At 44.3% G+C, this 21,543-nt stretch overlaps 1 protein-coding gene across 4 annotated transcripts in view; it reads left to right on the forward strand.

The window, feature by feature from the left end:
• Positions 1-21,543, forward strand: part of LOC137417681 (NACHT, LRR and PYD domains-containing protein 12-like) — a 229,634-nt gene that overhangs the window by 70,476 nt on the left and 137,615 nt on the right. For all 4 annotated transcript variants that reach the window (XM_078770500.1, XM_068103593.2, XM_068103584.2 and 1 more), the window contains exons 12-14: positions 13,683-13,763; positions 16,053-16,136; positions 20,994-21,074. In XM_078770500.1, the coding sequence (XP_078626626.1) occupies positions 13,683-13,763; positions 16,053-16,136; positions 20,994-21,074 (246 nt within the window). The remainder of the gene's footprint in view (positions 1-13,682; positions 13,764-16,052; positions 16,137-20,993; positions 21,075-21,543) is intronic.

Here is a 21,543-nt window from a genome sequence, read left to right on the forward strand (position 1 = left end):
ATGGGCAAAGGTATCTAAAAGAGGCGACTGGGAAATCACACCTTCGGGTATGAACGTTCAACGGCTCCCAATCGGCGAACCGCAAATTCCCACTCAAAATCCACGTTACACACATGCAAACCAGGTTAGCGTCTGGATGCAGTGAAATGGTTGGAGCGAGGTGCAAAACATGGAACATTGCGAAATCTGGCTTGAGGCAAAAACGGCCAATGGGCCCGTTCTTGAGACGTAACTGCCCTCAAACAACGATTCTCTACGGAATCAACCGCAAAACCTGACACGCAGGTTTATCTGTCACAGCGATAACAACTCTGTCGCAGTAATCCCTTTCCCAGGAAACCCAAAGTTCACTCGTGACCCACGTTCGCCAGCGTTTCCTCAAGACCTCGAAGCAGCTCGGCTTTCTTGTCCAACTCACTTGCTCCGCCTCCTTCTCCTCCTCCTCTTCTTCGTCGTCCTCCGGTTCCCAATCCGGTTTTCGGTTTCTTTTAATACACTAACTTTTCCACCTTTTGAAAACAGTTCATAAACAGTAATAGTTCATGAACGATAAACAATAATAGAAAACAGTTCATAAACAATAAACCTTTTGAAAACAATAATAGTGCATGGAACCAAAAATGTTTACAGTGGATGAGAACCACAACAACGGAAGTGACGAATCCGTAACACTTCCCCCCATCAAGAAAGAAAGTTTGAACATAGTGACAACTTTCTTTCCCTGCAAAAACCCTTTTAACAAACAAAAGTAAAACTCACACCCAAATGATCAATTCACGTGAGCAACAATAATTAATATTCCCCAAAATAAAGCAACAAAACTTCCAAACAACCTACAGGAATTTCCAAAGTTAGTTCACTCTGGATAAAGCATCAGCAACAACATTGTCCCTGCCTTTTCCATGCTCAATTTCCAAGTTGAACTCCTGCAAAGCCAAACTCCATCTCATCAACCTCTGATTTTTATTTTTCATGTTTTGAATGAAGGTTAAGGGGTTGTGATAAGTGAAGACTTTTATAGGAAAGGTAGTAGTTCCCAGATACACCTCATAATGCTGAAGCGCGAGTAGGAGAGCAAGGGTCTCTTTTTCCACGGTGGCATAATTTGCCTGATGTTTGTTAAACGTTTTCGAATAGTAGCACACTGGGTGATCCACTCCATCCTCATCTTCCTGTAATAGAACTGCCCCAGCCCCCACATCACTTGCATCAATGCCCAACTTGAATGGTTCTTGAAAATCCAGGGCTGCTAGGACAGGAGAGCTCATTAATATTGCTTTGACGTGGGCAAAGGCAGCTTGACATTTGTCATCCCAAACAAACTTGGTCTCTTTCCTCAGCAAATTCGTTAAAAGGACTACCACATCAGAAAAATCCTGCAGAACCGCTGGTACCAACCAGCCATACCCAAGAATCTCAAAAGCTCCTTCTACCCTTTTGGAACTTGGAAGCGATCAATGGCTTCTATCTTGGCTGTCACCGGTTGCACCTGACCCTGACCTACTACATGGCCTAGGAACACCACCTGTGCTTTTACAAACTCACTCTTAGATAAGTTGATGGTCAACCCTGCCTTGGTCAGTTTCTTGAAAAATGCATGAATTTGTTTAATATGATCTTCCATGGTCATGGTGTGGATGATGACATCATCCAGATAAGCCTCCATCCCCTCAAGGTCTGCAATGAGCTTATTAATCAGCCGTTGAAATGTAGCAGGCCCGTTTTTCAATCCAAAGGGAAGAACCTTGTACTGATACAACCCATTTGGTGTGACTAAAGCCGAGATTTCCTTGGCTCTATCAGTAAGAGGAATCTGCCAATACCCTTTCAGCAAGTCAAACTTAGTTACAAATTTAGCTGGGCCTATTCTCTCAATACAGTCATCAATCCTCGGGATGGGATATGAGTCGGTCTTGGTCACTGCATTAACCCGTTTTAAATCCGTACAACAGCGAAAACTGCCATCGGGTTTTGGAACCAACACACATGGTGAGCTCCATTCACTGCTGCTTGGTTCGATGATGTCATTCTCCAACATATACTGAACCTCCTTCCGAAGATACTCCATCTTCACAGGGTTCATCCGATAGGGGTGTTGTTTCACAGGAGTGGCTTCCCCCACCTCAATATCATGATATACTAAATCAGTACGACCAGGTACATCTGTGAACAAATGTGCAAACTCAAAGATTAGGCTGGATAGTTGTCCTTGTTGTTCCCTCGTCAAATGACCTAATTTCTCATCTAAGTTGCTCAACACTTCCGTGTTCGTCAATCTGGGACAAGCCTGGTCAGTGGTCATCAAAGTTATCAAACTCCACACCGGCCTCACCCTCTGGATTCTCTTGCACCCCGACTACAGGTGAGACAGGTGAGATAGGAACCATTTTCTCCACAGGTTTCCTCTCATAATATTTCTTCAGTCAGTTGACATGACACAGCTGCTGCTTTTTCCGTCGGTTGGGAGTTGTCACCACGTAATCTGTTTCATTAACCCTCCTTTCGATTGCATAGGGACCAAAATACCTCGCCTGTAGTGGCTGACCTGGAACAGGAAGCAACACTAACACCCGGTCCTCAGGACTGAAATTTCTTATGTGAGATTTCTTGTCATGTCTCACTTTCATTTTATCCTGTGTCACTTTCAAGTTTCCTCTCGCAAATTCACAAACCTTTGCCAATCTGTGCCTAACCGTTGACACATACTCTACCACTGTTGACTGCGACTCCTCCTGTAGCCACAGTTCTTTCACCAATTTCAATGGTCCTCGAACTGCGTGTCCAAACACAAGTTCAAAAGGACTGAATCCCAATGACTCCTGAACAGATTCCTTCGTCGCAAACAACAATAAGGGTATTCCTTCATCCCAATCCTTGTCACATTCAAAACAATACGTTCTGATCATATTCTTCAATGTCTGGTGAAACTTTTCCAAGGCCCCTTGGTTCTCGGGATGGTAAGTACTTCATATTACTTGTTCCACTCCCAACAGGTGTACCACTTGCTGAAAAAGCATTGACATGATATTAGAACCCTGATCAGACTGGATGACCTAAGGTAGGCCAAACAAAGTGAAAAATTTAATCAAGGCCTTCGCAATAACTGCCGCAGTAATTTTTCTAAGAGGCACTGCCTCTGGGAACCTTGTGGAAGCGCACATGATGGTCAGAAAATACTGATGTCCAGCCTTAATTTTAGGTAAAGGGCCCACACAGTCAATAATGACTTGGCTGAATGGCTCTTCAAAAGCTGGAACTGGTCTTAAAGGTGCGGATGGGACTTTCTGATTCAGTTTTCCCACCAACTGGCAAGAATGGCAAGATTTACAGAACTCTGCCACATCACGTCGCAATCCTGGCCAGAAAAAATGTACCAATATTCTGTCACAGGTCTTGTTCACTCCAAGGTGCCCGGCCAAAGGTGTCTCATGCACCAAACTCAATATATCCTTCTGGTACGGCGGGGGCACCACAATTTGGTCATGAACCTTCCACTCTTCATTTGCTGGCACCTCCGGTGGTCTCCATTTTCTCATGAGTATTTCCCCTTTCATGAAGTAACCAACAGGTATCTTCATAGCCTCTTCCTCTGTAACGGCTTTATCAATCAAACTCCGGAGCTCCGAATCTCCGTGTTGTTCTTCAACAAGTCTCGTTCGAACCAGCACCGTTTGTTCAACCTCGTTCCCAGATGTCTCCGACGGACACTCCATTTCCTCCTTTGTTCCAGATGCCACCTTTTCCTTAAGTTCCTTGATGTCACTCCCTTTCCTATTACCTCTTTCAGAATTTTCCTCCAATACCTCTAAGGAACCCAAATCCACATCGCCTTCCTTCTCCTTCTCTTCAGAGCACTTCCTACCCATAGCACGAGTCACTGCACAGGATGGAAAGATAACCGGAATCTCCTGCTCCAACTGTGCCGTGTTATTTTCCATACTGGGCTTTTCAACCAACATTGGATTACCAGAAACTTGACCACCGGCCAAATCATTCCCGATAATAAAAGAGATTCCCTCTACAGGAAGAGTGGCTTGTAAACCTACGGTGACCAGTCCTGATACCAAATTAGACTTCAAATGGATTACATGAAGAGGAGCTTTAACATAGCCACCAACCCCCTGTAAAAGAACACTAACACCAGTTGTCGTCTTCTCTGACAATGGCAAAATGCCCTCAAGCATCAAAGATTGATGTGCTCCTGTGTCCCTCAATACCCTAACAGGTCTCTGGTTCGTTAAGTCTCCATCCAGTGACACAAACCCCTCTGAAATAAAAGGTTTGTAACCCTGTTGAACAAGGTCGTTCTGTGATGCCGTAACTTTGGCATGGGAACCTTCACAAGGCACTGTCCTCCAAGGACGATTTCTCGCAATGGCCAATGCATTCGGAGTTGTACTAGTCTGACTCCGCTCCAGATTTTTCCTTTTCAGGGCGTAACATTGGGACATCAAATGCCCAGGTTTCTTGCAAAAAGCGCAAGTCGGCCTGGAGGAAAAACTCGTGGTCTGCCTCGGGCCCCCCGGAAGATAGGTATGTCTTGGAACTGCAGTCTTCTGATCCCTAAAAGTCACGGTATCAGATTTGTCCTCATAGTCCTCTCTAGGCCGCCTCCAAGAAAATCTGTTCTCCGAACCTGATTTTCCGTAACTCCCCTGGCTAACTCTAGGCGGGAAGTTAGGTTTGTGGAACCCCATCCTGTGTGTCAAGGCATAGTCATCTGCCATGGTTGCTGCCTCATACAACTCTGGTACTTTCTTTTCATCCAGATGTACTTTAATGTCCACGTGGACACACTGTTTGAATTCCTCCACCAATACCAATTGTCGTAACAGGTTGAAGTCTTTCCCAATCTCCTTCGAGTCACACCACCTATCAAACATGGTTTTCTTCATTCTGGCAAACTCCACATGGGTCTCACTCTCCCTCTTCCTGGCATTCCTGAATTTTTGCCGGTAAGCTTCAGGGACCAATTCATAGGCTTTGAGAATGGCTTTCTTCACTATCTCATAATCTGCACATTGGTCAATCGGTAAAACCGAATAGATATCTTGAGCTTTACCCACCAAAACACTTTGCACTAACATAGTCCAGGACCCCACAGGCCATTTTAGCATTTGATCCACCTTCTCAAAATGTAAAAAGAACTTGGCTACCTCCTTTTCATTGAAGGGTGGACCCAGCCTCGCATGCCGACCAACATCCCAAGAGTTCTGACTAGTTGTCGAACTAGCCGGCATGGATACTAATTCTCTCCGTTCTCCCAGTAAGTCCAGCTCCTTGAGTTTAAGTTCCTTCTGATACTCCATGTCCCGTTCCATTAACTCCCTTTCGGCTCTCCTTTCCTCTGCTCTTTGCTCTGCTCTTCTTTCTTCTTCAGCTCTCCTTTCCTCTGCTCTTCTCTCCTCGAGTTCCTTTTCAGCTCTCCTTTCCTCTGCTCTTTCCTCTGCTCTTCTTTCTTCGGCTTCCTTTTCAGCTCTCCATTCCAACTCTTTTAACCTTTCCTGGCTCTGCAGTTGCATCTCCATTTTCCGGAGCTCCACATTTCCTTTTTCCTCTGGTAACCAATCCAAGGCTACCTCTTCCCATGTTCCTTGTCCCACTAGAGACTCTACCACCAATGTCTGCATCTCTGCTTTCTTCATATTACCTCGGACCTCCAAGTTAAATTATTTGGCCAATATCATGAGTTCCGATCTTTTTAACGCCTGGAACTGTGCCTCATTAGGGCATGCCGCAAACTTTTCTCCGTCAAACACCATGGTGACTATCAGTTAGCACTTGTTAACCTTCACACAAAAAAAATTCAAATTTTAAAAAAAATTTGGGAATGTTAGAAAATTCCAAATTTGGGAATTTGGGGAATGTTAGGGAATTCTATCCCGGAAAAGCCCCCAATTTCTGTTACGTGCTCCTCCCCAAACCCCAGTCACGGTGTACCTCCGAGCCCAGAGAGGAGTCACGGCAGAAAGATGTGTTATTCTGTGTGTCAATGATCAATGGTGAAACCACACCAATTGTTACCAACAAACAAGTATTGTATTAAGGTCACACAAGAATAACAACACAAAAACAATAGTAATCAATTGTACAACCAATATATCATTCCGATGATGGTACCATCAGTTTCGTACAATATAACTCACTGTGCTCCCAGTGAGCAAAATGTACATTCCCAATGTCTCTATCCCGGCTTCAAGCCAAAGTCGATCCACGCTCCCATGCTCGTCAGAACGATGTCATATCAAGACTAGAATCCCGTTTGGTTGACAGTCACACTGCCAAAGATGGGCAAAGGTGTCCTCAAGAGGTGACTGGGAAATCACACCTTCGGGTATGGACGTTCAAAGGCTCCCAATCGGCGAACCGCAAATTCCCACTCAAAATCCACGTTACACACATGCAAACCAGGTTAACGTCTGGATGCAGTGAAATGGTTGGAGCGAGGTGCAAAACCTGGAACGATGCGAAATCGGGCGCGAGGCAAAAATGGCCAACGGGCCCGTTCTCGAGACGTAACTGCCCTCAAACAACGATTCTCTTCGGAATCAGCCGCAAATCCTGACAAGCAGGTTTATCTGTCACAGTGATAACAACTCTGTCGCAGGAATCCCTTTCCCAGGAAACCCAAAGTTCACTCGTGACCCCTGTTCACCAGCGTTTCCTCAAGACCTCGAAGCAGCTCGGCTTTCTTGTCCGACTCACTTGCTCCGCCTCCTCCTCCTCTTCTTCTCCGCCGTCCTCTGGTTCCCGATCCGGTTTCCGGTTTCTTTTAAAACACTAACTTTTTCACCTTTTGAAAACAGTTCATAAACAATAATAGTTCATGAACAATAAACAATAATAGAAAACAGTTCATAAACAATAAATCTTTTGAAAACAATAATAGTACATGGAACCAAAAATGATTACAGTGGATGAGAACCACAACAATGGAAGTGACGAATCCGTAACACTTGACATCCATTAAATCTTTTGAACCATTAAATGTGTTGACATCCATGAAATCTTTTAAATCATTAAATGTATTGACATCCATTAAATCTTTTAAACCATTAAATGTCTTGACATCCATTAAATCTTTTAAACCATTAAATGTCTTGACATCCATGAAATCTTTTAAACCATTAAATGTCTTGACATCCATTAAATCTTTTAAACCATTAAATGTCTTGACATCCATGAAATCTTTTGAACCATTAAATGTCTTGACATCCATTAAATCTTTTGGACCATTAAATGTCTTGACATCCATGAAATCTTTTAAACCATTAAATGTCTTGACATCCATTAAATCTTTTAAACCATTAAATGTCTTGACATCCATTAAATCTTTTGAACCATTAAATGTCTTGACATCCATGAAATCTTTTAAACCATTAAATGTCTTGACATCCATGAAATCTTTTAAACCATTAAATGTCTTGACATCCATGAAATCTTTTAAACCATTAAATGTATTGAAAACCATTAAATCTTTTAAACCATTAAATGTCTTGACATCCATGAAATCTTTTAAACCATTAAATGTCTTGACATCCATTAAATCTTTTAAACCATTAAATGTATTGAAAACCATTAAATCTTTTAAACCATTAAATGTCTTGACATCCATGAAATCTTTTAAATCATTAAATGTATTGAAAACCATTAAATCTTTTAAACCATTAAATGTCTTGACATCCATGAAATCTTTTAAACCATTAAATGTCTTGACATCCATTAAATCTTTTAAATCATTAAATGTCTTGACATCCATGAAATCTTTTAAATCATTAAATGTGTTGACATCCATGAAATCTTTTAAACCATTAAATGTCTTGACATCCATGAAATCTTTTAAACCATTAAATGTCTTGACATCCATGAAATCTTTTAAATCATTAAATGTATTGACATCCATTAAACCTTTCAAACCATTAAATGTCTTGACATCCATGAAATCTTTTAAACCATTAAATGTCTTGACATCCATGAAATCTTTTAAATCATTAAATGTATTGACATCCATTAAACCTTTTAAACCATTAAATGTCTTGACAGCCATTAAACCTTTTAAACCATTAAATGTCTTGACATCTATTAAATCTTTTAAACCATTAAATGTCTTGACATCCATTAAATCTTTTAAACCATTAAATGTCTTGACATCCATGAAATCTTTTTACCCCTCAGTCTGTATGCCTTACTTACACATGTCTTGGTTATCTCTTCAACAAGACTGTTTTGATATTTAGCACGTTTGTTATGTTTTCCAGGTAAATACCAAGGCTGTGATTTTCTCCACTCTTTGGTTTGCTTCTTGCTTGATTCCATCATTTATACTCGCATAACAGCAAAAAAGCCGTAGGTATACCGATAAAATCCTCCCAACCCAATTAGTATGATTTTATTTTTTCTTCACACTTATGTATTTCTTCACACTTACTTTATATCTCATACTTATATACTAAACACTTATACTCTATCTTATATATCTTCAGTCCATCCATATATTATATCTTATGTATAAATCCATATGGGACGGCATCAATTCCATTTTCTAAAATATACCTCTTATCATCAAAAGCCCCCAATGCCCTTTTAATTACTTGTTCTGTATATAATTAATTGTCGTTTGTAAATTCTTATTGTTGAAGGAGCTGGGGCTCCCACGTCGATCGGAAGAATGGACGCGACAAAAAAGCTGGAATTCATCCGAGTTGCTTTATTCAAACCAAACACTCAGGTACTCTGAAAAGCCCGTTTATCGGGCAGCAATATATATACATATTATCCCGGAGCGTTTGCCCAGGAAAGGCGAGAGGGGGCGTGGCCCAGCGTCCTGGCTGCGGCCTGGCAAGTTGAGGGCGAGCCTGCCCGGGCGTCCTGGACGAACCCGGCATGGTGATCGCTCCGCGTCCTTCATAGGTGCAAGGCGATTGTGAAAACCCAGTGGTAGCCACTACAAACGTCCCCCCAGAATCGACTTGCACCGGCAGGGTCAATTTGAGGGGGGTCCTGATGACCCGGCCGAAGCGACCCCTGGCGGGTCGTGGGAGGGGGTCCGGTGTGGTGGTGGGTGGTCGAGTGGGGGGCACCGTGGACGGGGGGCGGCCTCGCCGCGGTGGAAGGGCCACCCGTGGTGGGTGGTCGACGTCCACGTGCGCCGGCTTGAGGCGGTCCACCGCAATCCGGTCCGACCTGCCGCCGATGTCGATGACGAACGACTTGTCGTCCCATCGCAGCACCCGGAAGGGCCCGTCGTACGGCGGCCGGAGTGGCCCCCGATGTGCGTCGTGATGCACAAAAACATACTCCGCTGTGCGAAGTGCTGGGGGGACGTAGGACTGGGGGTCACCGTGGTGGGATGTTGGCACGGGGGCAAACCGTCGGGCGGCCTCCTGGAGGTCCGAGCGCTGGTGAGCTGCGGACCAGGGACTGGTAGCGTCGGGCACGAATTCGCCTGGGACGCGTAGTGCCTGGCCATAGACAAGCTCAGCGGTGGATGCCTGGAGGTCCTCCTTGGGGGCCGTGCGGAGGCCCAAAAGGACCCACGGCAGCCGGTCGGCCCAACCGCCGTCTTGAAGGCCGGCCATGAGCGCGGCCTTCATGGAGCGGTGGAATTGCTCGCACAACCCGTTTGCTTGGGGTGGTAGGCCATAGTACGGTGGAGCTTGACCCCCAGGTTGCGGGCGACCACGCCCCACAGCTCGGAGGTGAACTGTGGTCCGCGGTCTGACGAGATGTCCGCCAGTGCGCCGAAGCGGGCGACCCAGGTGGCGATGAAAGCCTGCGCCACGTCGGCGGTGGTGGTGGAGACGAGGGGAACGGCCTCCGGCCACCTGGTGGTCCTGTCCACCATGGTGAGCAGGTGTGTGAACCCCCGTGACGGGGGGAGGGGGCCCACCAGATCCACGTTGACCTGGTCGAAACGTCGTTCGGGCACGGTGAAAGGTGCCAGCGGGGCCTGGGTATGTCGGTGGACCTTGGCCCGTTGGCAGGCCGTGCAGGTGCTGGTCCAATCGCGGACGTCCCGACGATGGCCATGCAAGACGAATCGCGCCGACACCAGCTTCTGGGAAGCTTTCCGGCCCGGGTGGGAAAGGCCGTGGAGGGAGGCGAAGATGCGGCGTTGCCAGGTGACGGGCACGATGGGGCGAGGCTGGCCTTGGGAGACGTCACAGAGCAGGACCGTGTCCGTGAAGGGGATGTCGGCCAGGCGGAGGCCCGTGTCCGCCGCCCGGAGGGCTTGCACCGTGGTGTCGGTGGTTTGGTCCGCCGCCATAAGCGCAAAGTCCACGCCCAGGTGGACCGCGTTCGCGCTGGCCCGGGAAAGACAGTTGGCCACGGCGTTGTTTTTGCCGGCGACGTGCCGGATGTCCGTGGTAAACTCCGACACGGCGGAGAGGTGGCGCTGTTGGCGGGCCGACCACGGCTCCGTGACCTTGGCCATGGCGTAAACCAACGGCTTGTGGTCGACGAACGCCGTGAAAGGTCGGCCCTCCAGGAGGTGGCGGAAATGGCGGACGGCCAGGTGTAGACTGAGGAGCTCCCGGTCAAACGTGCTGTATTTGAGCTCATTCGGCCGGAGCTGCCGGCTGAAAAAAACGAGTGGCTGCCAAACCCCGTTCACCCATTGCTCATGTACGGCGCCCACCGCGTAGTCGGAGGCATCCGTGGTGAGGGCGATGGGAGCGTTGAGCACCAGGTGAGCGAGCAGTGTTGCGTCGGCGAGGGCCCGCTTTGAGCTTTGGAAGGCCGCATCCATTGCTGCGGACCAGGCGATGTCGTGCTTGGCCCTCTTGCCCCGGAGGGCTTCGTAGAGGGGCCGCATGAGTTGAGCAGCGCGGGGCACGAAGCGGTGATAAAAATTCTCCATTCCCAGGAATTCCTGCAGGGCCTTTATGGTGCGGGGACGCGGGAACGTGGTGATAGCCTCGACCTTGGTTGGCAGCGGCATGGCCCCGTTCTTGGTGATGTGGTGGCCCAAAAAATCAACGGCCGTCGTGCCGAAGTGGCATTTGGCCGGGTTGACGATGAGGCCATGCTCGCTGAGGCGCCCGAACAGTGTTCGGAGGTGGAGGAGGTGCTCGGCCCCGGACGTGCTGGTGACGAGGATGTCGTCCAGGTAAACGAAAAGGAACGGCAGGTCAGGCAGCACGCCGTCCATCAAGCGCTGGAACGCCTGAGCTGCGTTCTTGAGACCAAACGGCATCCGCAAGAATTCGAATAAGCCGAACGGCGTGATAACTGCCGTTTTAGGGACGTCGGCCGCCCTGACAGGTACCTGGTGATATCCCCGTATGAGATCAATTTTCGAAAAAATGACCCGTCCCGCCAGACGGGCGGAGAAGTCTTGGATATGCGGGATCGGGTACCTGTCGGGGGTGGTAGCATCATTGAGACGGCAGTAGTCGCCACACGGGCGCCATCCACCCCCCGGCTTTGGCACGATGTGCAGTGGCGAGGCCCATGCGCTATCAGAGCGCCGCATGATGCCGAGGTGCTCCAACGCGTCGAATTCGGCCTTCACCACGGCGAGCTTGGCTGGGTCGAGGCGGCGGGCCCTGGCGTAGACCGGCGGGCCCGTGGTTGGTATGTGGTGCTCGATCCCATGCCGTACTGCGATGGCCGAAAACGTCGGCCGTGTGAGGGCCGGGAACTCCGTGAGCAGGCGAGCAAACTCGTTCGCCGCCGGGACGGCGCATGCCAGCTCGGTCGGCGCGGAGCTGCTCAATGTGCATAACAGGGAGGTGAAGGTTTCGGCGTTGATTAAACGACGCCGTTAGACGTCCACCAGCAGTCCGTGTGCGCAGAGGAAGTCGGCGCCTAGCAGAGCCATGGGCACGTTTGCGGTTACAAACGTCCAAGCAAAGCATTGGCCGCCGAAGCAGAGGGTGACGTTGCGCGGGCCGAAGGTGCGGATGGTCGATCCGTTGGCCGCAACCAAGGAGGGGCCGCAAACCGCGGATTGCCTGTCCTGGTCAGAGGCGGGTATGACGCTCAGTTGGGCGCCGGTGTCGCACAGGAAGCGCCGTCCGGACGCTTTATCCGTGATGAACAGTAAGTTGCCCGTGTGGCCAGCGCTCATGGCTGGTAATGAACGCCGGCCCGGCCGTTTCCCGGCCTGCCGAAGGTGCACGGGGGTCGGCATGTCCGGGCCTTCTGTCCGAACCTGGCATGATAGTAACACCACGCTTGGTCAGGTGGAGGCCCCGGTCGTCGTGCTGGAGGTGGTCGGCTCGGTGTAGCGGCCGCCAATTGCGTCGGCAGTTCGGTCGTCGACCGTGCCGGGTGCTTGGGCACCATGGGTGTAGCGTCGGATGGCGGTGGGTCCCATGTCACCGCTGCGATGCGCTGACCTGCGGTGGAGATCTTGTCGGCTTCTCTGGCAAGGGCCCGGGGATCTGTGATCGTCGTGCTTGCCAGGGCGAGGCGTACCGGGTTAGGCAGCTGACGGAGGAACAGCTCCCGGAACAGGAATGCCGGAGAGTGCTCGCCGAGCAGTGAAAGCATGTAGTCCATTCGCTCGGAAGGGCGCGTGTCGCCGAGCTCGGGCAGGTCGAGCAGGCGCCGTGCGCGTTCCGCCGATGGGAGGGCGAAAGCGTCGAGGAGAAGCTTCTTAATCGCGCCGTATTTGTCAGCGGCTGGCGGGCTCTCGAGGAGGCTCAGGGCGCGGGCCGCGGTGGCCGAACCGAGCGCTGCTACCACATGGTGGAAGCGGGTGTCGTCGGCCGTGATGCCTCGCAGGGCGAACAGGGAATCCACCTGTGCGAACCAAACCGCCGCGTGAGCCTCCCAGAAGGTAGGCAGTTTAAGGGCGACTGCCGTGTCCATGTCGGTAGGTCACCAATGAAGGAGCTGGGGCTCCCACGTCGATCGGAAGAATGGACGCAACAAAAAAGCTGGAATTCATCCGAGTTGCTTTATTCAAACCAAACACTCAGGTACTCTGAAAAGCCCGTTTATTGGGCAGCAATATATATACATATTATCCCGGAGCGTTTGCCCAGGAAAGGCGAGAGGGGGCGTGGCCCAGCGTCCTGGCTGTGGCCTGGCAAGTTGAGGGCGAGCCTGCCCGGGCGTCCTGGACGAGCCCGGCATGGTGATCGCTCCGCGTCCTTGATAGGTGCAAGGCGATTGTGAAAACCCAGCGGTAGCCGCTACATTGTATTCATTTTTCTGTACTCTATGTTCTTAAAAGTTAAAAAACTATAATAAGTTGTTTGATGTTTACTGTTTCCTTGATTACATTTTTCTTTATCCCCTTTAGCTTTTGATATGCACCGTCCAGATGATGCACCATCCGTTGACGAATAGTATTTATAAGCATAAGCCTTTGGTCACAATCCTACAAATTCACTCATTATCTTTCCACCCAATTCATCCTCAAACTTTACAATAACCTTTTTATTCCTTCCCCTTCCTCCTCCGTTAATATAACTCGAACCTGTTCAGTGAGGTGTTTTATTTATTTATTTATATTTTGTACAACTTGTCTCCATGGTCCAGGGGACGATGTCTCATGGAAAGGGATTTTGGTATCTTCACCCTGTTCATTTTGAAGTTATTTATTTATCTCTTAATTATTTAATTATCTCTTTATCTGGAACAAAAAACCTTCAAACAAAACTCGTTTATCTCGAACTTTCTGCTGATGGGTTTTTGTTTCACTCCTTGGAGTTTTTATCTCCTCACAGGTTGGAGGATTGTAAACTGAGCAACAAATCTGGGCCTATCCTGAGGGACCTGAAGAACATCACCCACTTGGAGGAACTTCAGTGAGTCCTGAACTGTTTTTGAGGTTCCTGTGTCTTCTTCTTCTCTTTCACTAGACACAGACCTGTGAATTTCCATCACTGGGTTTATAAATAAACTCAATTTTCAATACAATTAGTTCGACATTTCATGAAAACAAATGCACCACTCCTTGTGTTCATATAATTCTATCATTGCGAAGAGGGACTGGGTTATAATCTCATAATTATACAATTATGGTGAGGGACTTGGTTATAATCGCAAAATTATATAATTATGAAGAAGGATTGGATTATAATCCCATAATAATATAATTGTTTATGGAGAGGGACTGGGTAATAATACCATAATTATATAATTGTTAAACAATTATATAATTTAAACCATTAAATTTTTAAACTGGGTTATAATCTGGTTTAAATTTAAACTGGTTTAAAAATAATTTAAACCAGAGGAACTGGGTTATAATCCCATAATTATGTAATTGTTTATGGAGAGGGACTGGGTTTAATCCCATAATTATGCAATTATGGTGAGGGACTTGGTTGCAATCCCATAATAATATAATTGTTTCTGGAGAGGGATTGGGTTAAAATCCCATAATGTTTATTGAGAGGGACTGGGTTATAATCCCATAATTATGTAATTGTTTATGTAGAGGGACTGGGTTGTAATGCCATAATTATATAATTGTTTATGGAGAGAAACTGGGTTATAATCCCATAATTATATAATTGTTTATGGAAAGGAACTGGGTTATAATCCTATAATTATATAATTGTTAATGGAGAGAGACTGGGTTATAATCCCATAATTATATAATTGTTTATGGAGAGGAACTGGGTTATCATCCCATAATTATATAATTGTTTATGGAGAGGAACTGTGTTATAATCCCATAATTATATAATTGTTTATGGAGAGGAACTGGGTTATAATCCTATAATTATATAATTGTTAATGGAGAGAGACTGGGTTATAATCCCATAATTATATAATTGTTTATGGAGAGGAACTGGGTTATCATCCCATAATTATATAATTGTTTATGGAGAGGGACTGTTTTAATCCCATAATTATACAATTATGGTGAGGAACCTAGTTATAATCCCATAATTATATGATTATGGAGAGGGACTGGGTTATAACCCCATAATAATATAATTGTTCATGGAGAGGGACTGGGTTATAATTCTATAATTATATAATTGTTTATGGAGAGGGACTGGTTTATAATCCCATAATTATACAATTATGGTGAGGAACCTAGTTATAATCCCATAATTATGTAATTGTTTATGTAGAGGGACTGGGTTGTAATGCCATAATTATATAATTGTTTATGGAGAGAAACTGGGTTATAATCCCATAATTATATAATTGTTTATGGAAAGGAACTGGGTTATAATCCTATAATTATATAATTGTTAATGGAGAGAGACTGGGTTATAATCCCATAATTATATAATTGTTTATGGAGAGGAACTGGGTTATCATCCCATAATTATATAATTGTTTATGGAGAGGAACTGGGTTATAATCCCATAATTATATAATTGTTTATGGAGAGGAACTGGGTTATAATCCTATAATTATATAATTGTTAATGGAGAGAGACTGGGTTATAATCCCATAATTATATAATTGTTTATGGAGAGGAACTGGGTTATCATCCCATAATTATATAATTGTTTATGGAGAGGGACTGTTTTAATCCCATAATTATACAATTATGGTGAGGAACCTAGTTATAATCCCATAATTATATGATTATGGAGAGGGACTGGGTTATAACCCCATAATAATATAATTGTTCATGGAGAGGGACTGTGTTATAATTATATAATTATATAATTGTTTATGGAGAGGGACTGTTATAATCCCATAATTATACAATTATGGTGAGGAACCTAGTTATAATCCCATAATTATATGATTATGGAGAGGGACTGGGTTATAACCCCATAATAATATAATTGTTCATGGAGAGGGACTGGGTTATAATTCCATAATTATATAATTGTTTCAGGAAAAGGACTGGGTTATAATCCCTTAATTATATAATTGTTTTCGAAGAAGGACTGGGTTATAATTCCATAATTATATAATTGTTTTCGAAGAAGGACTGGGTTATAATCCCTTAATTATATAATTGTTTTCGAAGAAGGACTGGGTTATAATCCCATAATTATTTGGTATTGATGTGATTTATAAACATAACTATTGAAATGGTGAAAGTATTCCCAAAGTTCTCCATGTTGTTAGTGGAATGATAACCTGAGGGTTTTTCTCTTTCCCTCCTTTACCATCAGTTTGGATCGGAATCCCATCGGTGATGAAGGACTGGAGGGATTGATGGAAGGTCTGAAATCCCAAACAAAGTTACGAACCCTTGGGTGAGTGGGAATGGGATTTGTTTTGGTGAATAAAAACATATGATGTCATGATCCCAATTGTTGTGTACCTGACGTTCTCCAGGTGTACCTACATTATTCACCTTTGTTTTAACTTTATTTGTGTTCAGTTATGGGAATGGAAGGCACAGTCAGTCCTGTGTGGGAGATCATTGGAGGGAATGAAGAGGGAATGAGGAACGATGAATGATAAACCACTTTTTATGAAGGATAAACGATTCACACAAATCATTCTGAACATTCATTATGTCATCCTCTTGTGGTGAAGGTTATTGAATGAGAAAAGGAACGAAGAATCTAAACTCAGACATAGTGATCGATATGTTTGTAGACCATGGTAAATGAGTTAAAGTGACGAATGAAGTTGTAACGGTGAAGAAGAAGAATACTTCATTGTGCACCTGCAGAGGGAGATGGGTGTGATGGGAGTGTTTGGGGGTAGATGGACCTTCGTTAAAAACTTCAACTGAAGAGGACATTTGGACCTTCATGTTTGTGTCACACCCTCAACGTTTAATCGATCCACCATTCCAAATCGATTCATTAAATTGTTAATTTTAAGTTTCTCATTATTTATTCATTTTGATGTTATATTATTTAATTAACATCCATTTGTTCCCCCTGTTTGTGAGGACGGTGTAGATATTAAAACATCGTTATCTATTCTTGAAAATTGTTTCTTGAGAAACTAAAAGTGTATTTAATGTAAGAGATAATAAACGATCTTTAACATAAGAGGACATGCTCCTTGGTGCACCCCCTCCTCTAGCCTGGTAGTCGCTAAACTTGCTACAATTACAGGACTACCACCCCTGCACCCACCCCTCATTCTGGTGCAGGACCGAAAAGTAATTTTTCGTCACTGGAGGCATTACGTTTTTAGGGTTGTTCGTCCGGGTGTGTCTGTCCGTCCATCCGTGCGTCCGTGATAGGGTTTCATTACCACGATAACTTGAGAACGGCTGAAGGGAGCTAAATCAAACTTAGTACAGGTATGTATAATGATGTGAATATGAAGTGACTATATTTTGGGGTCATGAGGTCAAAGGTCAAAGGTCAAGTTAGGTAAAAAAAATAATGTTACTGCAATAGCTTTTGAACCAGTGTTGGGATATTGACCAAAGTTGGTACAAGTGTGTGTATTATGATGCAAAGATGAAATCATTTGATTTTGAGATGAAGAGGTCAAAGGTCAGAGTCTGTATTAGGTTTTTGTTACCGTGGTAACTTAAGAACGGCTGAAAGGACGCAAGTCAAACTTGGTATAAGTATGTATAATGACGCAAAGATGAACTGATTCGAGGTTTCAGGTTTCTGCAAATCTCACAGGGTCCACTATGAACCCCCTTCTGGTGAAACTACCCAAATCTAGGATCACTCCTTACCTCCACTCAATATTCCTATTTTTCCCACTTGTGGAACAAACTCCCTCACTCTCTTCAATCTCATTCTTCCCTCCAGGTCTTCAAAACAGCTGTTCACCACCATCTCAGATCTTCCCCAATCCAAATCCATGATATTTTTTTACCCTTGTTAACCCCCCTCCTCCTATATCCTTGCTAACCTCAATCCATCTTTCCAAATTTCCAGTTTTCCTTCCTGAGAGTTTCCTTCTGTATCCATCTTGCCCACCCCATGCATCCTCTCCTGCCCCATGTTCCTCCCCTCCCGCATTGTTTGTCCGTCTCCCTCTGTCTGGTCTTCGACTCTGCTTGTGGTGTTTGCCCCCACTCTCTGCTCTTCCTTTTGTCCGAATGTGTCCTGATGAGTCAGTGTACTAACGCTACCACTTCCACGAGCCTCGACTTTGTACTGTGTATAAAAATAAATAAATAAATAATAACTGTTCGTTGAGATGTTTTGTTTATGTCTCTTTTTGTACAAACTTCTGTTTTCCACAACCCAGGGGCGAAGTCTCATGGAAAGGTAGTTTGTACGCAGCGGTAGAAGGGCAAGGGGGACATAATTTATTTGATGGCAATAACAATGTATTTAATTAAATAACACTAACAAACATATCCTTCCATTTATTGATTTAGGGTGGAAGATAAATATTTGGAGATCGACATCAAATTATAAATTGAAGAAGAAATCGAGGGTGCAATTACACACAGACTCTCACGATAAAAAAGGTAAGATCAAAAATCTAAATCAATGCGTCACCCTTCCATACTCTGAGAGCACACTGTGGATATGAAACACAGCAGGTTTAACACACAAGGTAAATAACCCGTGAACGGACAAGTCTGCACTGTAAAATGAATACCACCCCCGCACCATCCTTATCCTCGACACACTAAAGTATCTTAAACCTTATCTCACGCATCCAGGGGAGTCAACAGACCAGGAGGCAGACAAGAGGGACAGAAACGTGAATTTGAAAACTTTGTTTAATCCAAAAAATCAGTTTAATCAATAGATGGGGAAAAGCAAAAACACCAGAAATATGTCGTGCATAGCACAATACTTGCGAAGTCCATGAAATTCGTTGTTGGCCTTTGTTGACCTCAAAAATAATTGTTGATTGAATTCAGTGACCTGATATGCAAATCCTCTTCAAATTTCAAATTAATTGGATGAAAATTGAGGATTTTAGAATTTTTTTTTTTTTTTTTTTTTTTTTTTTTTGTATACAGAATCGAGGCTCGTGAAAGAGCTAACATTTATCAAACAAACACATCAAACAAACAAGCAAACAAAGTATATAAAAAGGGGAGCGGTAGACAAGATGGGGAGAGAAGGGGAGGAAGCACACAAACACAACATTTGAGAGCAGGGACATCAGGAGATGTGTGGGAGGGAGAGGGCTTGGGGGGAGGCAGGATAGGTATAAAACACAAGGACACCAATGACTTCCAGGACAGAAGTTGGTATTTCAAAAAAGTGGGATTGGGGTGAAATTAGCAGGGGTAGAAAAGATCAAGGTTTTGGATTGGGGAAGATAAGAGATGGTGGTGAACAGCTGTTTTAAAGACCTGGAGGGAGGAGTGGGATTGAAGAGAGTGAGGGAGTTTGTTCCAGAGGTGGGAGAAAAGAGGAATGAAGGAGTGAAGGTGAGCAGAGAGTCTTGATTTTGGCAGTTTGACCATAAGAGGGTTGCAGGCAGATCTTGTGCGACCTGTAGGAATATTTGGGGGACAGAGCCCGGAGAGAGCTGGGGGGGCAAGGCCAGAGAGGAGTCGGTAGAAGATGGAAAGACCACCAACCTGCCTGCGGTGAGTGAGTGAGAGGACTTTGTACTGGAGGTACAAAATTTGTCCTATGTTGACCTTTTGGCGTATGTTGACCTCAAAAATATTTGATGGTTGAATTCAGTGTCCAGATACACAAGTCATTTTCAAATTTCAAGTTAATTGGATGAAAATTGAGGATTTTAGAAATTCGGCCTATGTTGACCTTTTGGTCTATGTTGACCTAAAATACATGGTGGTTGAATTCATTGACCAGATATGCAAATCCTGTTCAAATTTCAAGTTAATTGGATGAAAATTGAGGATTTTAGAAATTTGTCCTATGTTGACCTTTTGGCGTATGTTGACCTCAAAAATATTTGGTGGTTGAATTCAGTGTCCAGATACACAAGTCATTTTCAAATTTCAAGTTAATTGGATGAAAATTGAGGATTTTAGAAATTCGGCCTATGTTGACCTTTTGGTCTATGTTGACCTAAAATACATGGTGGTTGAATTCATTGACCAGATATGCAAATCCTGTTCAAATTTCAAGTTAATTGGATGAAAATTGAGGATTTTAGAAAATTGTCCTATGTTGACCTTTTGGCCTATGTTGACCTTTTGGTCTATGTTGACCTAAAATATATGGTGGTTGAATTCAGTGACCAGATATGCAAATCCTGCTCAAATTTCAAGTTAATCGAATGAAAATTGAGGATTTTAGAAAATTGCCTGATGTTGACCTTTTGGCCTACGTTGACCTCAAAAATACATGGTCGTTGAATTCAGTGACCAGATATGCAAATTCACTACAAATTTCAAGTTAATTGGATGAAAATTGAGGATTTTAGAAATTTGACAAAGTTGGTGATCTTTGGCCTATGTTGACCTATTGACCTTTTGACCCTCCCCCCCCCCCCCCCCAAAACAACAGGTTTCTTGCTTATGACTCTACCATTTGGTGAAGTTTCGTGAAGATCGGTTGAAAATTGTGACCTGCCAGCGACTGATATACAGACAAACAAGACAGACAAAACAGACAGACAGACAGATAGACAAAGAGACGAATAACGCACAAGAACAACCAATATACTTAACAAATCTTCGATTTTCGCAAGTAAAAGGGAAAAGGGAAAGAAAGAACACAATTGCATGGACAGAAAGGAAAGCTTCACAGCTCTTCGTGAAGTTCATTATACAAGGTGATCACCAATTCTAATTGATCCACAAAGCACAAAACTTTCCAACAAAACCATTTCCTGTCAAAAAGTTTAACATTTTTCATACTTAAGTAATGATTTCCCACGGTCTTGCTGCAACAATCCCTTTAAAATAGGTAGGCCATCAGATCTATGACTATTGTCAATTTTAATCTTCCTCCATTTGTACGTACCATATTTCCCATGGACTATCTTCTTCTTCATCAAAACAATGATAAGTTTAGGGTAGAAGATAAATACCTGGAGATAAAAAAAACAATTGTCCCCCTGTCCCCTCTGGCGTCTCTGTTTGTACGGTGACCTCCATCCAGGTAATTTTGAGGTTATTTAATGATCTCTTAACCTGGAACAAAGAACCTTGTAAAGGAGTTTCCTGAACTCGTTTATCTAGAACTTTCTACTGATGGTTCTTTGTTTCACTCCTCGGTGTTTTTATGCCTTCACAGGTTAGGGGAATGTAATCTGAGCACCAAGTCTGGACCTATCCTGAGGGAGCTGAACAACATCATCAACTTGGAGTATCATGAGTGAGTCCTAAACTGTTTTTGAAGTTTTTGTTCTTCTTCTCTTTCTTTGGACACGGATTTGTGAATTCCCATCACAGAGTTTATAAATAAACTCAATTTATAATACAATTAGTCGACATTTCATCGAAACAAATCCAACACTTCCTGTGTTCATATAACTATATAATTGTTTATGGAGAGGGACTGTTACAATCCCATAATTATATAATTGTTTATGTAGATGGATTGGGTTACAATCCCATAATTATATAATTGTTCATGGAGAGGGTTTGGGTTATAATCCCATAATTATATAATTACTCTGCGCTCGTGAAGCGAAAAGTGAGGTTAAGCGATTGGAAGCGTTTGTACGTAAATGTACTATATTGAATTCTTCTTGGAGAGAGGGGGCCCCCAAAATTGGTATTTTTTTTGGTTTGTTTGTTTGTTGGAGTCTTATGATTACGTTAGTATCAAAGGGAGGCACAAA

The sequence above is a fragment of the Myxine glutinosa genome, chromosome 1 (assembly GCF_964187855.1).
Source record: "Myxine glutinosa chromosome 1, kmMyxGlut1.1, whole genome shotgun sequence".
Lineage (NCBI taxonomy): Eukaryota > Metazoa > Chordata > Myxini > Myxiniformes > Myxinidae > Myxine > Myxine glutinosa.